The following is an 18,904-nucleotide window of genomic DNA, read 5'->3' as shown; positions in this document are numbered from 1 at the left end:
GGGAGACCGAACAAGGCCACGAGAAGGGAGGGGGGTCATCATCAAGACGGGGATCATCGGCGCTGCAATCATTACAGCTCCCCTATCAAAAGCCTGTGTCAGGACTGCTTGGACTTATACAGGCTCCAAAACAAAGTGATTACAGCGCGGATAACCCAACAAACAACAAACAAACAAAAAAAAACACCGCGAGGAATATCCCTTGAGGACCGTATGCATTTGCGGTCAAGGAAAATTTGCGCATACGAGCAAAGCACAAAGTGAACTGCTACACAAAGGGAAGGAACAAATAATACATAACACTCCCGGGGAACATCATGCAAACCAGCAGAATACCGCGTGCTGAATATAACCCCAACGGCAAAGGCACAACAAAAGTGTACTCGCTCGCGAGCACCAAGGGGAGCGAAGAAGGAAAACGGCAGCGACAAGAACAATGCAATTATGAAACAAAACGCAAGGTGAACGCTTTCGCCCCCGCAAGCTTATGGGGGAAAAAAGAAAACCACCGCAGCGAAAGAAAAAAAACCGTTCATGAAAATTCAGTCAGTGCACCACAGTTTTTCCTTCCGCCAGTAGCACTCGAATTAATCGGGTGCAGCCTCGAGGTGAGAGTTCACCTGGTTGTTGCACAAATCGCGATGCTCGGCTTTCGCCACGGCGTCAGGTGATCCGCCTCTGCAGCCCGTGCGGGAAGTCCACAACGCCAGAGCCACACGCATGACCAGGAGCCGAAGTAAGACGCTTCCCAACTCATGTACGTGTTTGACACCATCCCTTCCAGCGCATGCCATGTTGTTTTCCGCTGCCCTTTTGTCGACCTTCGTTCTCATATCAAACCCACTGCATACCGCAGCCGCGGTGCCTGCCGTCTTTTTGCAACCGCAAATGTCCGAGGGAGCTACTGCCACCGGAAGCCCGTTTGAGCAGGCTCGGGCATGATTCGGCAAGGTTTTCCGAGCAGTGCGGCGGTCAACTATGGTCGACGCTGCTGAGCTTCGTCTACGCCTGGGGGGACCAAAGAAGTCACCCGGTGCACGACGCAAGCCTCTCTTTCTCCTGTGCAATGGCTTGACAAAGCAAGGGAGCACCGGCGGGTATGCCGGGGCTCGCGCACAAGTTTGAGCGGACGGAAGCTGAATGGCGTGCAAGTCCGGGTCTCTCGACATGGCACACCGTCCTGTCCCCGTACTCTGCCGTCAGCCGCCGTGCCTGCAGGAGTTTTGCCACCGCAGCCGTCCGCGGTAGCGCCTGTCCCAAGCAAACCCTTTGGGCAGGGCCGGTCGCGATACGGCAGAGATTTTGAAGCACCCAAGTCGGCGTTGGCTGTCTGACCGACCGCCTCTATTTCTACCGTCGTGAATCTCAGAGGAGACGCCTCGGTATTGCCCGGCTCTTTTGCTTTGCCCGCACAATCGCTGACCAAGCCCGCCACCACTTTCCCGGCGCATGCCTTCGCAGCGAGCGTGCCTGCCTGATCCGTGGCCTGAGCTGTCGACTCCGCTACCCGTGGCTGGGCAGCCGAAGTGCCGCCGACAATAGCCCTCGACGGGGGAAGAACCGCGGGGCTCGCGATCGCGCCTTCACGGGAAGCCAGTGAGACAGATTTCGCCGGCCTGGTCAGCTGATCAGGGGTGAAGATTCTTTTCAACACCGCAATTTCATTGACTCTGTCGAGCTTTAGCTTGAACGGCTTAGTGGTGACCCTCAGCCCCACCAGCCGGCTGCCCACCTTGCATGGCCGTCTTTTAGAGATCCCGGACCCTGCGGCAGTGACCAGACGCGGCCTTTCCCCGCCTCGGAATCAGCTACCTCAACCCACCGTTCCCTCTGAGGGGGTGGGCTGGCTTCGCGATCGAGATAGCGGTAACGGCGGCAGTCAGCGGACGAGTGTGTTGTCTGACCACAACTGCAGCACGGCCGCACAACTATCTCGTTTCCCGGACGCGCTAGGAATTCCGCTTCAGCCAACCTTAAAAGCCGCTCAAGCTCTCGCGTTTTTGCGCGTTCGGCTTCAAGTTCGTAATCTCTAGCCATAGCGGGCCCTGGCAATTAGGATGTCCCTTCAAAAAAAGTAAAGGTGCAGAGACGGACCACTCACCTTCGATGACACGGCCGCTCCGCTGTACCACACACGTCAGTCCCACTCGTCTCCCGCGGGGATCGGAAGGTCCTGAAGTGAAGTTTCCCCGGCAGGAAAACTAATCCATTCGTTGTATCGTAGGCGGCTCGCAGCCGCCCTGCTTCGTCTTTGTCCTTGCGGGGTGTCGACTTCTCTCCTCTTCTACTCTCGAAGTCGCCTCTGGGTCACAGGTGGCTGGTGTCGTCTGGAGGGTGGTGAAGGACCCGATGACGAGACGAGGCCAGCAAGGTGATGAAGAAAAAGAAGTCTATTTACACGTATTTACAAGAGACGACGAACCATAGCACAAGACAAAACGAAAACTGAATTAGAATTAAAAGGCGCCGCAGCGCACAAAGGGGGGTATCGCGGCGCGATCCCTGATGGTGCCCGGAGGCAAAAAAAGGGTGCCGAACCGCCGCACGGTTGGCGAGAAATTCTTGGGGCTCTGGCGCCCAGGAACCACCACGGGAGCGAGTCTTGGTGCGACCTCTCTGAGCCGCAGCTCCGAACACACTCGTTGAAGCACGCGCGAGCAGGGCGCGAGCAATGCCGCCTCCCCCACAGCAGCGCACATGCCAATAAGGGTTTTGACCTCCGCTCCTCCCCTGGCCGTCCCCGAAGGACAGGATGAAAGGAAAGCCTCCCCCGACGCCGCGTAAAAGCCGCCGGCGAGGCCCAAACAAAGGGTTGCGACTGGCTGGCGTCGGCGGAGGCCGCCCCAACATTCCGCCACCGGATGGGGAGACCGAACAAGGCCACGAGAAGGGAGGGGGGTCATCATCAAGACGGGGATCATCGGCGCTGCAATCATTACAATACCCTTGGGGAAGAGTTAGAGTACAGGCCTCAAGGAGAGTGACAGCATTGATTCGCTGCTCCAAAACTAACGAGCCATCCACCGAGAGGGCGGATTTTATACGATCGCCGTAACGGCTCCACGTTTTGCCGAGTGCTCACACGGCGCAAAAATAGTGAGAGAAGATAGACGCGGTTGGAATTAGCTGTATTTGCACTATTTACAAAGTGGAATCTCGTAGACACAGCAGATGACCGTATTAGCTTCTGCCGGGCGCCACACCGATCGTCGTCTTTTTTGCCCATCACGATTGACCACATGCCGTGCAGGGGGATTTCTCGTCATAGCAGTGGCTTCACCACTTCACCAAGAAAGGCTGCACCGTAACCTAAACCCCGGTGGCGGAAGCGCCATTCGGGCATTTTCTCTTCAGGAACCCACAAAGTAGAGCTGTAGGCTTTCAGCCGTGCGACATGGACAATATCTGTCGCAGCGACTGAAGAGAATGACTGAATCGGGGTGACCTCGTACATCACGTTGATCACCTGGCGTAACACCTTGTAGGAGCCGCTGTAGCGTAAAACGAGACTTGATGACAGACACACGTGGCGGACAGGAGACCAAAAAAGGACTGCGGAGCCTGGGGCATATACTTTACGGGATGTTGGCGCTTGTCGCAAGCAGCCTTTTGTTTGGCTTGGGGACGGTTGGTGTGGGTGAGCGCGATCTGTCGTGCGTAGTCAGCGCAGGTGATGGCGTCGGTCGCGTATTCTATCACAGAAACCTTCGAATAAGGAAGTAAGGAAGGTTCCGGCAAGAAACCGGCAAGGAAGGTTCTTCTCCGTACAAAAAGAAAAACTGTGAATATGCGGTGGTGTCATGCTTTGAAGAGTTGTAAGCAAACGTCACAAACGGTAACGCTACATCTCAGTCGTGAAGTCCTGGTGAAACATACAGGACTTTCATATTGATGATGGCACGATTAAGACGTTAAGTGAGCCCATTCGTTTATGGATGATGGGCAGTAGAGAACTTGTGCTTAGTGCCGCACGAACTCAGGATGCCCTCGATAACGTGGGCTAAAAATGACCGCCCTCTATCGGTGAGGAGTTTGTTTGGGGCTCTATAGTGTAGAATAACGTCATGTAGAAGAAAGTGACCAACTTCGGTTGCACAACAGGTTGGAAGGACCCGGGTGATGGAAAAGCGAGTTGCATAGTCAGTGGCAACTGCAACCCACTTGTTTCCATGAGTGGAAGTAGGTAACGTTCGTAGCAAATCTAGGCCGACACGGTATAGCGGTTCAATGGGGACGTCGATGGGCTGCAGGAGGGCGGCCGGCGCCACGTTAGTGGTCTTCCGTAGTTAGTAAGGATCACATGAAGGGACATACCGCTTCACCGATAGGTACATGTTCGGCCAGAAGAACCGGCGAACGTGGTCGTATGTGCGCGTACTGCCTAGATGGTCCGCAGTTGGTTCGTCATAAAGCTGCTGAAGAACGGACCATCGCAAGTGTTCAGGGACGAGCAAGAGCTATGGGCCATCTGTACGAAGATTCCGGTGGTATAAAGTCCCGTCCTTGAGAATATAGAGACGAAATGAAGAATCCTCCCGGGGAGAGTGCAGGAGTTCGATGAGATGCTGCAATCATTCATTGCGTCGTTTTTTGACCCCGATGTTGAGCAGGCCTGAGATTGAGCAGACTTGGTCTTCAATCTCATTTCCATCTGGGCTGTCAACGTTATAACGCGGCACGGAGTCGATGTCCTGGTGCAACCGTCCGGACTTACGGAAAACAGGAAATGTGTATTCTTGAAGCCTGAAAGCCCAGCGTCCGAGCCGTCCGGATGGGTCCTTCAATGACAAAAGGCAAAAGGCAAGGGAGCAAAAGGCAAGGGAGTCTGTGACCACAGAGAAGGGCCATCCTGAGAGATACAGTCGACACTTCCTCACAGCGCGTACCAGTGCCAAGCGCTCACGTTCAATGATTGAGTAGTTGCGTTCGGTTGGAGACAAGATACGGCTTGCATAAGCGATAACGCGATCTTGGCCGTGTTGGCGTTGCGCCAGAACAGCTCACATCCGCTCGCATCCATGTGAATTTCAGTAGGGGCGGAAGTAGCGAAATGGCCAAGGATGGCAGACATTGTCAACCGAGGTTTAAGGTGGAAAGGCATGTTTTTGATCAGGCTCTTACAAAACGCACATTCTTCTTAAAAAGTTCTGTAAAGGGCGTGCGATGTCGGCGAAACCTTGAATAAAGCGTCGAAAGTACGAGCCTAACCGAGAAGGCTGCGTACGTGTTTCGAAGAAGTAATGACAGGAAAGCTTTGAACTGCCTTGAGCGTTTCTTGGTGAGGTACGCCCCACGTGTCGACACGATGGCCGAGTATGGTAATGACCTTGATTTAAAGTGGCACTTGGAGGAGTTCAACTGATTGATTTGATTGATTGTAGGGTTTTAACGCGCCGACGCAGCGCAGGCGATGAGGCGCGCCGTAGTGGAGGGCTCCGGATTAATTTTGACCACCTGGGGATCTTTAACGTGCGCCGAAATCTTGTACACACGGGCGTTTTTGCTTTTCGCCTCCATCAGAAAAGCGGCCACCGCGGCCGGGAATCAAACCCGCGACCTCGTGCTCAGCAGCGCAGCGCCTTAGCCACTGAGCCACCGTGGCGGGTAGAGGAGTTCAACTGGCGAAGGCCTTTGCGCGAAAGGGCAAGGGTGGCCAATACACGAGAAAGAGGAGTCGCAAATGTAGGGGAGCAAACAGATCACATCGTCAAGGTAACAAAGGCATGTGGACCATTTGAAGCTGCGAAGCAGTGACTTCATCACGCGCTCGAAGGTCGTTGGCGCCTTGCAAAATCCGAATGGCATGACCTCCTTCTGGTAAAGTCCATCCGTTACAACGAACGCAGTTTTTTTTCTCTGTCCATCTCGTCAAAGGTGATTTTCCAGTAGCATGAGAGAGGATCGATCGAAGAGAATTACTGGGCGTCGGGGAGACAGTCGAGGGCATTGTATATTCGTGGTATTGGTAAACGTCTTTCTTAGTAATGTTCTTGAGATGGGGATATTCGACACATAATCTTCAGGTGCTGTCTTTCTACTTGACCAGTACCACCGGCGATGCCCAAGGGTTACAGAAAGGCTCGATGATGTCTTTTTGGAGCATCATGTCCACCTCTTTTTCATAATCTGGCGCACAGCGCCAGAAACACGATAGGGCCGCCAGTGGAGGGGACTCACGTCGCCAGTGTTGATTTTCGGTGTTTCACCAAGGTTCTTTGGTCTGAAGAGCGGTCGTCGAAGTCAAAAATATTTCGAAATAAGCTCGAAAAGGTCGAAAGGTCGTCAGTTTGCGCTGGCATTAGATCAGGGCCGATCATGTTAACAAATTCATCACAGTTAGTCTCGCCATGTGCTGCATCAGTTCGAAAATCTGAATACCTATCAGTCGTTAAGGTCAGAATGTGGCAGTGCTGCAGTCAGCAATGTCACGAAGGATATTTCTTCGGGGATGACTTGTGAGAAAGAACCAAAATTTAAAACCGGAGGGTGGCGGGATTGTTGGTGACTGTAATGAGGGAATGAGGCAAGGCAACCTGACGTAACAGCAGACCGCCAGTGATCGGGGCAAGGACGAAAAAACCATTAGGTACGGCAGGAGTAGACAAAAAATTTACGTATGTGACGGTTTTTCGTGGCACACGGGTGAGCTACTCCCACCGAAGACGACATTCTACTTCATCAGTGATAGTGGGAGAAATTGCCAGTCCTAGGAACACAATCGGAACACAATTGCTAGGAACACAATCGGAGGTCAGCGTCAACTTGCAGGCGCGCAAGAAGAGCGCGGAGAGATCAGGGGCTCAGGTACAAAATGTTCACTTCTACCACATGTGTGTCAGCTTCCCCAGCGCCGCAGTCCAGCCCCGCCCACGGAGCGAAACCATTGGCCGCCCACAAAGCAGCCAAAACGAGGGGAGGGGAAAAAAAGAAAAAAATCCGCTTCGCATGAAGTCGGGCGCACATAGGAAGTGACGTCACGGTGCTGCGTCCAAGGAGGATAAAAAAAATTTTTAAACCTCCTTGGCTGCGTCGTTGTTTAGGGGGTGTGGTCGGCCTGGGCCGCTACGGGATATGGTTTGGGAATACGCTGCCGGGAGCCACACCGATAGTCGTCTTTTTCATCTTTCATGATTGGCCACAGGCCGTGCAGAGAAATTTTTCGCCATAGCAGTGGCTTCACCACTTCGCCAAGGAAGGCTGCATTAGTAAAGATACACAAACACTCTTTCTGGAGTTTGTGAGGGGGCGGCAGTAGCCACGCACGTTCAACGTGAGAGAGGGAGCAGAGGAAATCTTTGCTTCAGCGTCCGCTTCCTTAGGGCAATTCGCTACACGTAGCGTTCGCAGCCGTCGAAGTCTGATTGAAGCCGTCAGCGAGGCGCCCGCAATGCAGCCGTTGCCAGGCACGTTGCTACTTGTCCGAGGCAGCTTTCTTGCACATCGGAAACTCCGCAAACCTTTGCAGGACGCGCGAAAATGGAAGTAGCGCGCCCAAGCGTAACAGCATCTCCCCAGTGCTCCGAGATCCAGATGGATAAGGTTGTTCAACCTTTTCCGGAAGTATGCTGTCGAAGAAGATATCTCGGCAGGCGCTCAACTCCAGGCCTGCCTGGAAAACACCGTGCTAGACTTTCACCGGGACGGTCACTGGACGAATCGTGGCTCCCCGGGAACGTCCCAAGCTTGGTCAGGCAAGCAACAGGAAACTAAAAGACAACAGCATCGCTGGCAAGTGCGAAGACAAATCCACACTGCAGCCCTACCAGGGTTTTAGTTACGATAAAAATACGCGAATTAGTAATGCACTACTGGTATTTTAGCCCAACTGTACTTTACCCAAGAGCACGAACATGAAAGGTGACATTTCGCGTGATTCGAAATGTCCCACACAAAAAGAAAAGTAAACGTAACCGCTAAAATATGCTTCAGGGAAAACAAAACGAATGAAAAAGTCAGGTGTCTACCGAGTACTTCTCGAGCTGGAACCTGCGATTTGAGCTCTCGGCAACTGCGATTTGAGCTTTCCCCTTTTGAATCGCACATTATATGCGCCCGTTCTCTGAATGCTGCCGCTACCGTGCAAGAGGACACTGGTCATCCTTTTCGACCAAGGTCCAGCGAACGCACGAGCGAACGAGATTTTCCAGCGTTCAAACGAGAGGCACGCACTCTTTTTTGGAGGCGCCCTTCCCTTGCCGCGAAACGAGGTCGCAGCTTTCCCCCTCGGCGTGCACGCATGGAAACACGCGCCGCAAGTACGCGCAGAATTTTTTTTCCTCTCCGCGTTCCTCGCCTTTTCACGAACGACTTCGGCAAGAGAACATCGAAGCGCGTTTAGGTTCTTTCTTCTGGGCTCCCGCTGGTCGGTTCCCGACACCGGCTCAGCCACCGGCGACAACGGGATGTGAACTTGCTCAGCCCATATTGGCCTATCATCGGGAGCATCAGCTGGGAGTGACAAGGGCACCTTGTGCTCTGTAGACACCTCTTAGCTTACAACAGACCCTATCTCATCGTCTCTCGCCTTTTCCTTAACATCCTCAGCCAGCGAACACCGAAGGGTATTTTCGATCTCTTTTCCAGCTCTCAAGACTACACTAGATCCAAGCTCTTCGGTCTCGGATTAGGGTTTAGCAACCCGCGTCAGATTTATCTCTACGAGCTCCGTTGGCCATTGCTCGACATCGAGTATCTGAGCTGCTGGCAGAACGCTAACGACTCGGTCAGTCTCCACACGTCATACTCCTAGCTGAGCAGTGGAAACCGTGCAGATCCCCAACTGCGCGCTTTCCCACAACGTCGATCAATCTTAAACTGTGTGGGGACCAGGGTTCCGGCCGCAAGGCTAGCTCGGCTGAACTCCGCCACGGACCGCCGGCCGGCGTAGCGGCAGAGAGCAGCAAGGAACACACAAACACAACGAAACGGCCAAACACTCGTTTATTGGCGTGCCACCAAATAACGTAGCCGACTCTCGCTCGTCCCGACCCAGCCGTCCGGCGAGGATCAGGAGGCAGGCGCAAGGGGGTAGACAAAGGAAGGTGGGGAAGCCGGATCTCCGGTACTCACGTCTCTCCTCGTTGCCCGCTGGAACCCAAGAGAGCCTTCCTTCGTCCCGCGCGCCGAGACCGGCCCGCCGGGGCCCCGAAGAGCCGGACACGTGACGAGCGACCGCCACGCCGCCGCGACGAGACCGCCGCTCCGCCGAGGAGAGAGAAGGAGCCTTCCCCCCTCGCATCGGCGGCGGGCGGCGAGGAATGGGGAACGCGCCAGGACTCTGGGTTTCCCACAACTGCCATCCGAAGAAACACCTTGCGTTTCAGCAGACTCCTGGGGCCTCTCGCGTCTATGCATTCCTGTGAAACGTCGCTATCTCAAGAAATGTTTGCATTCGCATCGGTAGCCGTTCCCAAACCCTCCCGAGAATTTGAACCATATGAACACTGCCGAGATCTCCGAAGCCAAAGCTGATGCATCATCACGCTCAGTGGATGTGTACTCCCCATTCTCGACAATCTGAGCAAATGTGTCTTGGTTATCTCTCTGAGCCACCTTGTCGCGCTGCTGGACCACAACCACCGTCTTCGACTCGCGCTCCCTAGTGTCTGTTCCTGACAGCGCTGGCACGGTGGTTTCCTCGAAAACGAGGCCTTGTTCGAGCGAAATTTCTAATTCAGGCTTTTTAAATTTTCCATCCTCCTGCTCGAGTTGAATCGAGTGCTCTAAGTTTCTTTTTCGCTCGTTTCAGTCTATCTCGCTCTAGCTTCTTTCTTTCCCGTTCGAGTCGTTCGAGCTCGAGGTCGTACCCTGGCATCATTTACTCCTGTTCTCGCTTCTCTCACTCGCGTTCGGCCTCCGCACCCTGGCGCCTAGCTGTCTCCCTGTCATTTATAAGCTCAATGCACTCTGACAGTTATCATCGTCAGCCCCAACAGTGAGTATAGCCTATATCAGCTTTGGCTTTCTCAAAGCGCCTGAAACATCCAAACGCAACTGTTTTGCAAGCTCCAACAACTGCGGTTTTTTCGACGCTTCCAATTGCATGGCCGTTCTACAGTACTGCTTTCCTACTGCACCCAAATTGTTTTTCGCGAATATCCCACGCAACAAAAACACGACCTACCAACTATTGTCTGAAGCCTGGTAGAACACAGTGAAGAAAGGTCCCGCACTCACTATTGACCACCGTGAATTGTGCGAATTCCGAAGCTGCCTTGACGTCCCTGGTGTTGGATCTGGCACCGCTGGTACCAGTTGTTACGCGATTGCCATCCGACCACTGTCAACCAGCTGTTACATACGGGAAAGCGTCAGCCAACAGGTTCCGTCGCATCCGACATGCGACGTAGTGTGGTGGTCAAGCAGCAAGCAAAAGTTGCTGCCTTGGTTACGACGCAAAGAAGCGTAACGAAAACGTAAATGCTTTACAGCATGGCGAGAGACGAGCCGGAGAAACACAGGGACAATAGCATTTTGGGAAGATTACAGTACAGGGCTCGAGCAGAGTGACAGAATTTATTCGCTGTTCCAAACCAACGAACTAACTATCCACCGTAAGGGCGGGCTTTATACAATCGACGTAAAGACTCCGCGGCTTTCCCCGTGCTTTTTGCATACGGCGCGAACATAGTACAGACACACACAATACTCTTTCAAAGTTCTTGGGAGGCCTGCAGTAGCGGCGCATGTTGAATCTGATAGAGCGGGGAGAGGAGATCTCTGCGGCGGCGTCCGCGTCTTTGGGTAATTCACTACATGTAGCGTGTGCAGCCGCCGATGTTTGAATCACCTCAACAACGAGGCCTTCGCGATCCAGCCGTTCCCAGTTTCGTTGCTACTACTATGAGGTAACTATTTTAGACACCGGGGCACTCCGTAAAACATTGAAGGATGGGCGAATATGGCAGCGGTGCGCAGAATTGTAGCAATAATTATTTCTCGTGGCGAACATTTCAAACGGGCTTCTTGTGGAAATGTTCACGTTTTGAAGTGAATTAGATAGGATGCTTTTTTTGCAGATATTCAGAGTGACTAGTGAATATATTTAGCATTCATCAATACTCGCACTGCCGAAATGTTTATCACATTCTTTTCAGGTACCGGGGTACGGATATCAAGGGGAGTATTACTGGCAACCTGGAAAATGTGAGGGAGAAAAGTGCGTTATTTTGATATTTCCACCCGGGTGCAAAGGCAAAGAACCGACGCCGGTAAGTAGACAGCAGGTTTGTTTTTGACTCACATAAAATACGAACGAATAGTTAAACTTTTCAATCTTTCTGTAACAATCCGCACACCATAAGTTTTTCAGAAGATAGAACAATCACAATATTGAAACAAGTTCCAATGGCCCCTGATTCATGTTTCACGCACATTTTTGGTACAGCCAGTGCTTTAATGCATTTTTTTCGTGTGCGCATTGCCCAACCGATGGCGTAGTCCACCGGTATACGAATGATTTTCGGCAAATTCGGCAGCTGACGGATGAAGAGCGTCAGCTACCGAGGGGATCGTGGAAACTTCGTGTTATTGACAGCAGTGCACAACACGAAGAAAAGATACAAAATTTTATTTGCCAACCGTTTTTTTTTTTTCGTGCGTCGAATACACTGATTTAATTCCGTCGGTATTTCAGCAGACACTCACTCGTTTTGAGAAATTTTAAAGCCGAGCGAACTGTCATCTTAAATGCAGTTCACATATCACCAGCAAGCTACGTTATCCATACACGACAGAGAAGCGACCGAGATGGGTTTTGTGAGAGAAAAGTACCGGGTCCCCTCCCTTTCATTTGTGATCCCCGATGGCGTTTCTTATGTTCTGGGTGCACCATGGCCAACCGATTTTTTTTCCCACCGCGAAAGGGGGATGCGTTGCTGGTGTGGTTTGGCACTGCCTTCTTTGACGCAACTCGCTGGTTCTCCCAAACCGCGCTGAATTGCGCTATATGTCTACACGCGCGTACTATAAATAAAACGGGACGTTGATCATTGACTAGACTTTCCTTTTGTTCACTATTATTAGGGTGGAAAGTTTCGATGATTTAGCAATACATGAGTTCTAAATTAGCGATACATGTCGAGAAGGCTGCAAGATAAAATTACAAAAGATCAAAAAGAGAACTTGGGTGTATAAAAGTGAAAAAGCGGATATCGCGCAAATTATTTGTGTCTCACGTATATCTTTCAGGCGGTTTCGTCAATAAAGCGAAGTTGAAGTCGTGGGCACGTGCCTTGCGTCTTACGCGCTGTGCAATCCTGTCTTCTATGTAGATGTCATTGAAATTCTAGTCCGCGTCCGAACACCACTCGACCAACGTAAGGGCTGTAAGCAAGCTCTCGCACATAAGAAATGTTTTTTTGTTACATATATAATACTGCAAGTAAAATAAACGAAGTCATATGGGCACGTATCCTATGCCCTGTCTTCCATTCTTGCCTCCCGGCAGCAAACATAGTAACTCATCATGCATGGTCATGTTACAGGTCAAGACATTCTGAAAGTATTTTGTCCTGACAAGGCAAGCGACAGGTGCTGCAAAGTTGCATTCAATTTATCCTCGAGCTACCTTTGTAAATATTTTTGGGACCTCTTTAGTTTTTTGGGACCTCCTCTCTTCTTTAATTTTGTGATGGCAACTAGAACAATTTTTCTTTCTGGGAAGGTAAAAAAAATAATTGCAGCCTCCACAGCCGCACCGAACGCGGTAACATTGCGAAATTGTGAACATGGCCTTTAGGATACAGAAGGACCGACGCAAAAATAACTCGCCGCACACTACGTGATCGACTCGAGAATAAAATTGGCATGTCACAGCGTTAGTCAACACTTGGTAGTACCTTTCAAACACAATGCGTAGGAAAACATGTGTAACAATCTTTCCGTCGTTGTGTAGGAACGTTATCAAAAGTAGAGTCGTAGGGGTTAACTTTGTAGACGCTTGCGACGTCCCCCTTTCGATTCTTCACTTACCTGAATCCTCCATTTCGTCACCTGGCGGTCGTGCATTTCTTCATGGCGTAGTAGCAGTCATCACCATTGCGCCTGGGGTTGACTTGCCTATATTTGCTATGAGGACCGGCGTGCTCAATATTCCTCTGTTCTAGCAACATTGCGAGAAGCGCGCCCAGATTTATGCAAGAGTGCGTCCCTGCGTGAGCGTGTGCGCAAGCGCCTGTTGTTGGGTTTGTGCAGTTGCAGGAACAGCACTTATTTCTATACCACGCAATTTGAGGCTGCTGTAATCATTTTCTAATTGTCGAAAGTTTTCCCCGAGAAATCTTCCTTCTTCTTCTGCAGTATTTATTTTGGCATTTAAATTCGATGTGCAGTAAACACACAGGCCAGCGCCCGCACACCCCCAGGGTTAGATTGTTCACAACTGCTCTCCTGTCCTGCTTCAGCTACTTACGTTATGATACCAAATGCAAAGTGTTGCCTTTATATATTATAACGAAAAAATATAACGGGTGTAATACTGCATTGCCTTGGTGTATTATTTGCATAAAACATAGACAAAAAGCACCTGTACTTTCATGACGACCCCGCCCTTTGGTTTTGTCTGTTAATTAATAGACAATGACTCTAATATTATAGCAGTTGCCATATAGCTTCATAGATCTGCAAACTAATAAACAACTAAATTTTTACTTGGTCCTACAGCACCCGTACATGATAAGCATTTTCCCCCAGAAAATATGAAACGTTTGTACGCCTCGAGCAGATCGAGCTCCGTGTGATTTGGTGTGGCCACTTTTCACTGCGTTCGTCCACACAAATGCAATAGAGTGGATATTTTTATGTAAACAAAAGGAAAACATTGCATTTCATCAAAACGTTTATTGTAGTTGCCCAATTCCGGGTGGGGTTTTATGACAGTCTTGCTAATGTGGTTAGCAAGGGGACAAATATTAAGGGCAGCTTCAAATAAAAATGCAACAAAATCGAGGAAAGATGGGTAAGACGCAGGATGAAACGATGTCGGGATAGAGGGCCCTGCCCTTCATGATATAGGGTTGTTCAGGGGGGCTGTTCAGAAAGGGGAATTCTATGCGCTGTAAGGTTGTTTGTTGTTCTACGAGTGTTCGCCGCTTGCTCGTTCATCCACAACACCCTCGGCAGCTGGACGGCGGCAGAGTTAGCTTCTCTATCGTAGCAAGAACACGCGCTCAGAATTACACTAATAAAACAAAGATTGAAACAAACCGCACCGTCAACTAAAGAATTTTTTGCGTTTGTGTGACCCGCATGCACTGTATAGTCCCTTTAGTAGGATGACCGACGCCTAACGCATTAGCGGTGACAGTGAACATACATTTTTTTCTTTTCAAATGTGGTAATAATTAACCACTCTAAGCTAAATTTCCGAGTCATTGCTCATCCTTGTTGCCTTCTTTCTAAGCTCATGCGTGATGAACTACGTGAACTTGAGCTGGACACTGTATCGAAAAAGAGAAATGTTACTAGCACTGCAGGGCGCGCGTACAACGCGTTATACTGAGTATTTACTTTCACTTCAGTAAAAGACAGGGAATTCTCGCTATACATGGGCCCACTTCTCACAGACTCGCTCAGCATGTATTAGTGAAATAAAAAGGTGAAAATAACCTTGAACAAAGCCGTAGGGAATTCCTCATCTCCCCAACCCACAACACCCCCTACCTGTGCCTTGCTTGATCGAGTACCATTAAATGGGAGCCTGGTATCGCGCGACGCGCATTGGCTTACGGTTCAAAGGCTTTAAGAGCTGTGGCATATCGAATAGCTTCCCACCCTGCCGTGTGTAAGCGTTGCCCTTTCCTAACAAAGCTTGTTTGGCTGCGCCGCCTTCGACGAAACTGGAAACTTATATAAAACTGCTTCACACCTTCTATAAAATCGTCGCTGCAGTAAGAAAGAAGTGTCATTTGTACGTATAATTGGTAGAGTTAAAAACTTAGGACATCGACGGTATACTCCATGTAACTGACTTTCAGGATAGCCGTAAATACAGGTGAGTTGGCGTGTTTGCATGCTTTCGGAGAGGTGACAAAAAACAGCTATTTTATTTATCAGTTTATAAGTTTTCTACTCATTGCAGCACAGAAGGTCGCTTCTCCACCGCGGTGTCTCCGTCGCCAGAGGCATTGCGTGCTTTAAGCAACGCAAATCCCACGTTTTGGTCACTAATTTCACCGAGGAGTACCAGCATCTAAAAAAGGGCGCTGCAGTTGTGTTCCTCAAAGAAACGCAAACATCAAGTCAAGTGATCGCAGTCGCCAACTTCGAACGTGCTCGCGAAGATCCTTTCAAACTGCTGCATTCTTTCGACGTGAACAAGGCGTTGCCACAAGAAAAACTGGAGAAATTATTGGAGTTCCTGCGTCGCTAAAACGAGTGTTTTTGCCGAACCCAAAATTACGACACCCCTAGCGAAACACCGAATTGTAACCGAAAATCAAGCTCGACCTACCCGACAGTCACCGTACCACGTGTCTTCGCACGTGCGGGAAGCCATACGGACACAAGTCGAACACATGATCAGCGACAACATTATACAGCCATCAAAAAGCCCCTCAGCTGCGCCGGCCGTGCTCGTGAAGAAAAAAGACGGCACAATAAGAGTCTCGTTTACTACCGGCGACTGAAAAAAATCACGAAAAGGACGTTTACCCCTTGCCACTAATCGACGATACCCCCGACTACCTATGCCACGCGAAGTACTTCTCATCGATGGATCTGAAGACAGGCTACTGGCAAATTGAAGTGCACGAGATAGATCGAGAGAAGACTGCATTCATAACCCCGGACGGCCTATACGAGTTCAAGGTGATGCCTTTTGGGCTGTGCACGGCGCCATCAACGTTTCAAAGAGTCATGCACACTGTGCTATGTGGCCCGAAGTGGCACACCTGCCTCGTATACCTTGATGACGTTGTGGTATATGCCCGGACTTATGACGAACACCTTGCGAGGTTGGATTCTGTATTCGAGGCTGTTCGTACGTCGGGGTTTAGGCTGAAGCCTGAAAGGTGTCGCTTCGCGTATGAAGAACTCAAGCTTTTGGGCCACGTCGTCAACGTCGCGGGAGTCATGGCGGACCCGTCCAAACTTCAGCCATAAGGAACTTCCCAAGACCGAAAGACACGAAGGGCGTGCGAAGATTTGTCGGATTGTGCGTATACTACCGGCGCTTCGTCGCAAACTTCGCACGCATTGCAGAGTCACTCGCACCCTTGACGAAATATACCAGCCCTTTGAGCTGGGAAAACGCCCAAGAGAACGCATTCGGCGAGCTGCAAGAACGCCTGCTAACCCCGCCCGTGCTCGCTTATTTCCACGAAAATGCCGAAACGCAAATGCACACGGACTCCAGTGATATAGGCTTCGGTGCTGCCCTCGTCCAAAAGGAAGGCGGTTGCAAAAACGTAATCGCCTATGCCAGCCGTGGTCTGTCAGAGGAGGAGAAAACCTGATCTCCCTCCGAGAAAGAGTGCCTAACTATTATGTGGGCCATTTCGAAATTTCGCCCATACGTGTATGGTAGACCATACAAGGTTGTGACAGGCCACCATGCACTCTGTTGGCTCACCAATTTGAAGGTTTGAAGGACCCCTCTGTGAGCCTTGGGCGATGAAGCTTGCGCCTACAAAACGTCTACGTTACAATCGTCCATAAATCCGGCAGGAACCACTCCGACGCCGATTGTCTGTCCCGCGCCCCCGTCGACCCACCACCTCAATACGTCGGTGAAGACAGCGCTTTCTTCGCAGTCGTGACGGAGAGCCACCTAGCCACCCAGCAGCGTGCCGACCCCGGGTTACGCGTCATGATCGGCTACATCGAAGGACGCAATGTCACCATGCCTAGGGCTTTCAAACGCAACTTACCAGCCTTCAGCATAAAAATTCCGTCCTCGTGAAGAAAAATTTCAACCCTGAAACGAGAACGAATTATCATTTATTCACCCCTGCAGACCTTCGTGACGAAATTTTGGAAGCATGTCACTACGACCCGTCGCCCGACCACCTCAGCACTGCACGCACTATAAAAAAATCAAGGCGAAGTACTACTGGCCGCGCCTTACAACTGATGTGTCCCACTATGTCTGGAGCTGCCATGACTGCCAGCAAAGAAAAACGCTGTCAACGAAACAGACCGGGCTTCGGCACCCGATCGCCGTCCAATCAAGGCCCTTCTAACAGATTGGAATAGACCTTTTGTGCTCGTTCCCGGCGTCACGATTCGAGAACAAGGGGATTGTCGTAGCGACGGACTACATGACGTGCTGCGGGGACCGCCGCTCTTCCGAGGGGGACTGCATAAGACGTCACAAAGTGCTTCATAAGCCAAGTTGTGCTGCGACTTGGAGCCCCTGAAGTCCTAATCAGGGACCGCGGAACGGCCTTTACTGTGGAGCTGATGCAAGCAATCCTACGCTAAAGCAAAACGAATCACTGAAGAACGACGGCGCACCACCACCAAACGAACAGACTAACGGAACGGTTGAATTTGAATTACGGATATGCTGTCCATGTACGTCGGCGTTTAACATAAGACCTGGGACAAAGTTCTCCCGTATACCACGTTGGATACAACATGGCTACCCTAGAAACTGCGCGGATGACACTGTTCGAGCTTGTCTGCGGAAGACGTCCGACTACGATGCTTGACGCCATTGTGCCGCACGTAGAAGACGACGACCTCAACGCCGATATCCGAGGATACCTTCAGCGTGCGGAGAGGTCCCGCCAGCTCGCTCGAGTTCGTACAACGGACCAGCAGCTAGTGAATGCCGGACGCTAGAATCTCCGACACCGCGACGACGAGTACCACCCAGGGGAACGTGTGTGCGTTTGGACTCCCATTCGATGACGCGCATTCAGTGAGAAGCTTCTGCGACGGAATTTCGGACCCTATTAGATTCTACGACGTGTTGGCAACATTACCTACGAAGTGATCCCCGATGGTGATTCCGGCACTTCACGACGAATAATGCGACCTGGAGTCGTACACGTGGTTCGCCTCACACCTTACTGGGCAAGATGACGGAATTTTTTGTTGTTGTTTGCTCGTACTGTCATTTTATTTTAGCATCGGATCGATGCACTCTTAGAGGGACAGCAATGGCGCAAATCATGAATTGGGTTTGCTTGTTTATGTTTTGTTCTTACTGCCCGGCCGCTCCCGGATGTGTGGCTCAAGCGAAGCGCATGTTCCATTTTTTATTTTTATGCCGCGTGGGTTCTGATAAGGAGACCATTTTGCCCTAACATCACAAGCCTACAATAATATTCTTTTGTCTACAATGTTCCGGATGTAAATCGACTGTTCAAAGAACACTTGCGCCGAAAGATAAAAGCCTGCAGAGCAGACGGCGCTGTATTCGACTCGCCGACTCTCGCCTGGGCACGTCACTTTGTTGACTCCACCTTTCCCGCCTGTGTATTCTTTGAGTGTTAGGGGAGCACAAGTTTGCTCCAATAAACTTGTTTTTCTTGAAGAAAACTGCGTCGTCTTTGGCTTCGTGACAATATCTTCTGTGCTGAAAAATATCTTGATTTCCCTTACCTTCTCTCCTGAAATAATGCTATGGCTCTCAGCATATGACACGCAGGGGAAGATCAATATTTTCATGGTGTTGGGTAGTCAAGACGTCGACTGAAGCATTGCAAAAAAAACTAGCACAATCTGGCACCTTGGTTCAACCTTTGAAGCTGCTGGGTTACACACACCCCGATCCCTGAATGCGTTGGACTCTAGATTTATCGCTGACCCGCATCTTCTACAGGTCTTCCTCGCAAACAGACCGACAAATTCTTCAGGCCTCCGTGGTAGAGGCAGAGACGGGAAAGACGCTTTAGTACACCGCCCATGGTCTGGTCCTCAGAGGAAATCAGTTTCTTGGAGAAGGGCAACAGGTTGT

General features: G+C 50.8%; 1 protein-coding gene across 2 annotated transcripts in view; it reads left to right on the top strand.

Annotated features, from left to right (window-relative positions):
• LOC144144084 (uncharacterized) overlaps nucleotides 1–18,904 on the top strand; it is a 98,657-nt gene that overhangs the window by 56,799 nt on the left and 22,954 nt on the right. For both annotated transcript variants that reach the window (XM_077675495.1, XM_077675496.1), the window contains exon 6: nucleotides 11,097–11,210. In XM_077675495.1, the coding sequence (XP_077531621.1) occupies nucleotides 11,097–11,210 (114 nt within the window). The remainder of the gene's footprint in view (nucleotides 1–11,096; nucleotides 11,211–18,904) is intronic.

The sequence above is a fragment of the Haemaphysalis longicornis genome, unplaced genomic scaffold (assembly GCF_048455015.1).
Source record: "Haemaphysalis longicornis isolate Haplotype H1 unplaced genomic scaffold, Haemaphysalis longicornis Haplotype H1 scaffold_60, whole genome shotgun sequence".
Classification (NCBI taxonomy): Eukaryota; Metazoa; Arthropoda; class Arachnida; order Ixodida; family Ixodidae; genus Haemaphysalis; species Haemaphysalis longicornis.
Note: the sequence above shows the minus strand (reverse complement) of the source record. Positions and strands in the feature narration are given on the sequence as shown.